Raw genomic sequence first — 6,418 nt, 5'->3', positions numbered from 1 at the left:
ACATCTTAGTTTCACCCTTTAGAGATTCGTCCAGCCCCAAGTTTCCCAGGTGAGCCATCATCTTTTCCCTCCAGAGATTGAAATCGTTTTTCCCGTCAAATTTCTCTACCTCAAATCTTGACGTTGGCATTTTGTGAGATTGCCCCTGGCCAGTAGACATTCTTCCAAATAGTCAAGCTCTGTTACAGAGGAAATATTCAGAGTGTTTTTGGCAGAGAAAACCAAGAAGAACAGTTGAACTCCAACTAACTCTCGATGAGTCTTATTTAAGCTGAAGGCCAATAAACTCCCTTTCAATCTCAGCCTCTAAATCAAGATTAAATAGACTTGTTTAATCTTGGCCATTGATCTTGATATTGGGTCAAATTAGTCTTCACAGTTTTGGGTTGGTTAATTTGTATGTTTGAGCTTTTGTGAAATTGGGTGGATTGTTTGGGTAACTATTGGATTCTATTGGGGTCTTGACAAACCAGCCAATTGTTCAAATGATTGCATACTAAGCTAGTGTTGCAACCTAAAAAAAAAAAGTGGTTTTGGAATTTTATTTTTATTTTTTTAAAAAAATGTATTACTAAAAATATATATAATCATCCTTTTCAAAAAAAAAAAATTATAATAACATTTTTCTAGTGGATCAAAATCAATTCTTTCGTCAAACATAGAAATAATTAATAGAAAACATACGGTTAGTTCGACCCTTCCTTTGGATGTAGATCCAATTGCTACAAGGAAAATCACATAAGTTTTTTCGTGCGATACAATATATTAGATAACGTGAAAGAACACATATGACTCTTTTACAATCATTCGACTAAAAACTTTGGGCATTAAGGATAGGATCGAATAAATCCCAAACATACACGAGACAACTGAGTAACCTGTGCTTAGCATTTAACACCCACACATTATTTTATGTATGTAAAGGACATGTGAATATCTGTGTATTTTTTGTTCATACTTCTCCATCCCATAATTCCTCCACTGATCTGTATTGGCCTTTTGGGAATATAAATCTTTGGCCTGTGAATCCTCTTGCCTGTGGGATCTTTCCAATCTTACAAGCTTCTTCATCTGTTAATTCCCAGTCGAAAATTCGAAGATTCTGTCTCATTCGTTCGCTGTCGAAGCTCTTAACTAGAGGGACTGCTCCCTGTTCATACACCCATCTCAATGCCACCTGCAGAATTTTTATTTATACATATTAACAAAAGTTTAATTCAAAAAATCTCATTGACAAGAGCTTTAAGTACCGAGTCGAAATGCTCGCGAAGAACTTTGTCAAAGCTCGGCTGTAGTAACTCAAGCTTTGATGTCTCAGTATGGTTTTATGACAACAATGTTGACTTTACCAAATTTTGAGAAGAACTATTTGATCGAGCTCGACTAGTACGATATTTCAGACAAATTCAAACTGAATAATATATATATATCACCTGTGCTTTGGTCTTGTTCCTAGCAGCAGCAATTTCTTCGAGAATTGGACTCTGCATCACTGCATTGGTTCCCCACAAAGCTCCATTTGCCCCAAGAGGAGACCATGCACACACATGAATCCTCTTCTCCTCGCAAAACTCCAACATTCTACGCTGCTGCCATGCTACACTCATCTCAACCTGAATCGAAATTCGAATACAAAGATAAGCATGAATTCCGAATCCTACGAAGTTCTCCGAAAACTCATACATTTACCTGGTTAACTGCAGGTGTGATGGTGGCGTTTCGCAGCAGTTTCGAGAGCTTTTCGCGGCTGAAATTGCTTACGCCGATGGATTTGGCTAAACCCAATTTGGAGCACTCCTCCATGGCCTCCCAGACGTCCTTTATATCGAAATAAAGCATGTCTTCTTCATTTATTTCGTAAGCCACAGCAGTTTGCTTTATCCTTATTGGCCAGTGTATCAGATACAGATCCACATAATCTTGCCCCAGCTTACTACATAAATAACATTCTTAAATTTTTTTTCTTGTTTCAATGTTTGATGTAAGAACAGATAATGATTTATATATTTTCGTGGCCGATATTGAACATATATATGAAATTGAAATATCACAAAAACTATTATAAGACATTCACAATCGATTTCGTTAGATGAATTTTCGACCCGACTCGTTGAAGTAGGTAATGCTACATGTACACGGAGTATTACACATTGAGTTACACATTACACTTAAAATTACATGATTATCCATGTACTTTATTTGAAAAAAAAATCTTTCAAAAATGCATATAGGATAATCATGTAATTTTAAGTGTAATGTATAACCCAACGTGTAACACTCCGTGTACATGTAGTATAAAACAAATTGGTGAGACCTACTCTTGAAATTTAGGATGATTTAGAAAGGTATCTACCATAAATAGATGCAATAATTGCTCAATGAATGAATTTTTTTGCTTCACGAAATCAAATATCAAATCGAAAAATAAATTACTCAGTTCGAGTTTGGTACCTGGAATATGATGGAACAACGTTCAAGAAAAATGTTGTAGAGATTAAATAAATAAACAAATATTTTTGATCACACTGTTCAATTTTGTGAGACATATATCCGATCAATTATGAAATATATTATTTTTTTTTTCCAAAAAAATTACTGTTCATGCAGATATAGATCAAGTCCACTGTCTCACGCAAGACTATTTCTCAATAGGCCTACTCAAATAAATATTTTTTATATTTATTGAATCTATAAATTTGGTCCCCAAACTAAGCTTGTCAAATGGAATATGTCCTTAACTAACAACAAAAGGGAGAAATTGATTCTTAATCATGTATATATCTTACAGTGACACAAAATAAACGTCATGTCGGGCTCGAAACAGTGACACATTCACCACTCCTCTAAAAATGGACCAAAACAATCCTAATCAAACAACATAAAGAGAGATAACCAAAATTGCAATTGTATTTTTTTTTTATTAAAGAAAAGGTGCGGAATTTAATTAGCAACTAAAAACAAACTCATTCATAATCATAAATAAACGACATAATCATAAATAAACGAGCCGCGACCTATAATTTTCTCCGCCGCCATGAAAGAGCATGCAATAAAAGAAAACGAAGTACCGGAGAGTTTCTTCCAGCGCCGGCACCACAAGATCACGGTGAGTGTCTGTCACGAAAAGCTTCGAGGTGATGAAAATCTCCTTCCGATCCTTCACCAGGCCGCACTCGATCGCCGCCGCCACCGCCCTGCCCACGGCTTCCTCTGACCCGTACATGGCGGCCGTGTCAAAGTGGCGGTATCCGGCGGAGATGGCTTCCAAGAAGACGGTTATCAGCTGATCAGCCGGCGGCAGCGGATGCACCGCCGTGCCGAAGCCCAGGCATGGCATCTTGTGGCCGGAATTCAAGATGACTTCCGGAACCCCGAACTCTGCAGCTTTTTCCATGAAATTCAATCTGAGAAATGATGAGCTAGCTTTTCTACCTAACAAATTGATATAATTAAAGAGTGCCAACTGATTTAGAAAGATCGTATAGACAATGGGCACATTGTGAGGTACGAGCGGACATTTCAAGCAAAAAATGTTCTTTCTTATAAGAATTTTTAAAAACCGGGAATGGGATGTTTGGTATTGAGAAATGTTTTTTTAAAACATACGAGAGAATGATGGACAAGTGGCGTTCAAATTTCATTGCGTGATTTAAAAAGATTTGGGTTATACCGTTATCATCACGTAACAAACTTTTTAAAATCCATCTATTATTTTTATGGATTATTTCAACCTAACTTTACATGCACTATCTCATGATTGATCTAAAGAAGATCATTTATCAATACATGCGGGTTCAATAAAAAATAATGGACCCCACATTTATTTACTGATCATTTGTGTTCTCAAATTTAAGTCTTAGTCCCCTGTCTTTCTATTTTTGGTAATTTTTTTATTATTTTTGTTGAGAATAATGATATGATTAGGGGTGTCCAAATGGATTAAGCTCGTCCCGCCATACAAAATAGATAGGTTAGGTTGATAATTTCTCGACCCGTTCCGCCTAATGGTGGGTTGTGGTGTGTTGCGGGTTGGCCCACCAAAATTCGTCAAATTAAACGTAGGCACGATGGGTTGGCTCGTCCCGTCACCTAAAATAAGTGGGTTGGGTTGATGTTTTCCCAATCCACGTAAAAGATGGGCCGCCTGTTAATGGGGGGTTGCGACAGATTGTAGACCACCCCGTCCCGTAAGCCTGTTTGACACCTTTAGATATGATACTACACATATTAGCGTTATGTTGGTGTCAGGTCAACGTTTCAATAGTACTATAGCAGCGTCACATTGAAAAGATGACTAAAATTGTAATAAAAATAAAATATTGACTAAGGGTGTCTGGCTGAACTTATAAGCTCTACAAAACGTCTTATAAGCTGTTTTGGAGCTTATAAGCTTTTTTAATTTGTTTGGCAATAATTTGGTCAAACAGTGTATAAGCGGCCAAAATAAGCTGTTTGACAACTTATAAGCCGTTTTTAAAAAAGTTGGGGTGACCCTATTTTTTTTTAAAAAAAAATGCTTATTTTAAAATTTTACTTATCCAAAATAGCCTTCTATTTTCATAAATCTCCGTCATCTCCTTTACTTATTAAATATTTTTAAAAAAAATGAAATTTCCAAAGAAATATCAATTTTTCTAAATTAAAATATGAAATATTTTTAATTTATTTTTGTAATATAGGTTTAATAATGAAGATAAAATTTTAAAACTATTTTTAAATAACATTCATAGTATTATACATTTTTTGGTAATTTTGGCCATAAAATTTTTTATAATTTCAAACGCATTAATTCATTTAAAATAAGTTCATCCAAACTCTTTAAAAACTTTTAAAATAATAAGTAACAGCTAAGCTCCTAAACCAACTTATAAGCTCTTAAATCTTATAAGCTGTTTTTAATAAGTTTAGTCAAACTCACTCAGGAAAACATCTTATAAGCTCCTAGAGCTTAAAAACTATTTTAGGAGCTTATAAGTTGTCAGGTCTTATTTTAAGATGTTAAAGTGTTTGGATGAACTTATTTTAACAACTTAAAGATGTTGATGCATGTGTTTGGTATTATAAGATCTTTTTATTGACAAAATTCTCAAAAATGATATAATAATTTGAAATTAATGTAAATAGTGTTATATATATATATATAATACATTTAGAATTTTATCATAAATTTTAAACATATATTAAAAAATAAAACTATTTTATATTTTAATTTTTAAAAAAATGATAAATTATGCAAAATGATGGGTAGGGGGCATGGTGGATATTTAATAAAATATATAAAGATAATATGAGAAAATAAATATAAAAAAAGATCTTTTCTAAAAAATTAGGGGTGAACTTACTTTTTAAAACACAACTTATAATCTTTGAAACAACTTATTTTAACAGCTAATAAAGATGTTTAGAAAATTTTTTACCAAACATATTTGAAAAGCTTATACGCCAGCCAAACACCTTCTAAGACTAAAATTTCACGACGTACATGAATTGACTACAATTACAAAGACACAAATATACTTTAGTGACCTGTAGTGACTCGCTCGAATCATCTACTAACTAGCAGTCTAAGCATGTCATTACCTTAATCTAAAATTTATTAAAATCAAACTTAACAGAGTTTATTGCGAAAACTTAAAAATTAGCTAAATACAAGATTAACCGACGGTATACAACCAGCATTACAAACCCAAGTGTTTTTACCCAAAAATATATACAACTAAAACATGATTGTAGCAAATAACTTCTGGCCTCTCCAGAACCTGTAATGAACCCTGCTTTGATCCACCTTCTCCGTCCAGCTTGAGACCTGTCCCATAGAATGGGGCGTCTAAGATAATACCAAGGACGTGAGCGACTAACGGTCAATACGTAAATATGAGTATACAAAACTTAATATGATGCATGCAGCGTGAGATGACTGGGGTAACTGGTAAACTACCAAGTCCTGCTCAGACTAGGCGTCAATGCGTAAGTAGCACCATCGGGGACTCCGACCATTGGGTGGCTCACACACTCGTCTAGATCACTGTACTATCAGTCTCCGCTCCATGAGATAACTCCCACTGTCAGAAACTATATATAATGTGTAATCAGGTGTAGGGCTGAGCGATCCTACGAAAAAGGCTATCTCGAAAAAGATACGAATCAACGTATATGTGCACATGCAAGATATATTTAAATCAGTCAAACATGTATCATGACACATAAAATGCAACACATAAGCATGCATACTCAGCTGATAATCTCATTCAGTACTTACGTACCTCTAGTAATAGATCAAGCCTAGCAGATTTTAGGTTCCAAGCCTACAGTCAAATATTCATTTTATCACTAAGCATGTCTACAAGTCTTAACTAAGCTAACATATAATCCTATAATTTAAATAGGATTTTTGGACTATACTTTCGTCTATCGTTAG

The 6,418-nt window shown here is 34.5% G+C and overlaps 1 protein-coding gene across 1 annotated transcript; it reads right to left on the bottom strand.

The window, feature by feature from the left end:
• Positions 1–719: 719 nt before the first annotated feature.
• Positions 720–3,591, bottom strand: LOC140884434 (protein REDOX 2-like). The gene is made up of 4 exons (XM_073291185.1): positions 3,069–3,591; positions 1,690–1,933; positions 1,434–1,613; positions 720–1,177 (listed from the first exon to the last, which is right to left on the bottom strand). Exons 1-4 carry the CDS (start codon positions 3,392–3,394, stop codon positions 953–955), a joined length of 975 nt encoding a protein of 324 aa, XP_073147286.1. The 5' UTR covers positions 3,395–3,591; the 3' UTR covers positions 720–952.
• Between the last annotated feature and the right edge of the window lie 2,827 nt (positions 3,592–6,418).

Source organism: Henckelia pumila, chromosome 2 (assembly GCF_033568475.1).
Source record: "Henckelia pumila isolate YLH828 chromosome 2, ASM3356847v2, whole genome shotgun sequence".
Classification (NCBI taxonomy): Eukaryota; Viridiplantae; Streptophyta; class Magnoliopsida; order Lamiales; family Gesneriaceae; genus Henckelia; species Henckelia pumila.
This window is presented reverse-complemented; position numbering and strand designations above follow the sequence as displayed.

Bases quoted from the DNA above. Each gene is read 5' to 3' on its own strand.
- LOC140884434 (XM_073291185.1), bottom strand. From the start codon at position 3,394: ATGGAAAAAGCTGCAGAGTTCGGGGTTCCGGAAGTCATCTTGAATTCC. The intron at 1,934-3,068 runs GTACTTCGTTTT...TTATTTATGTAG, and splicing joins GCGCTGGAAGAAACTCTCCG to TAAGCTGGGGCAAGATTATG. The intron at 1,614-1,689 runs GTAAATGTATGA...ATTTCGATTCAG, and splicing joins TCACACCTGCAGTTAACCAG to GTTGAGATGAGTGTAGCATG.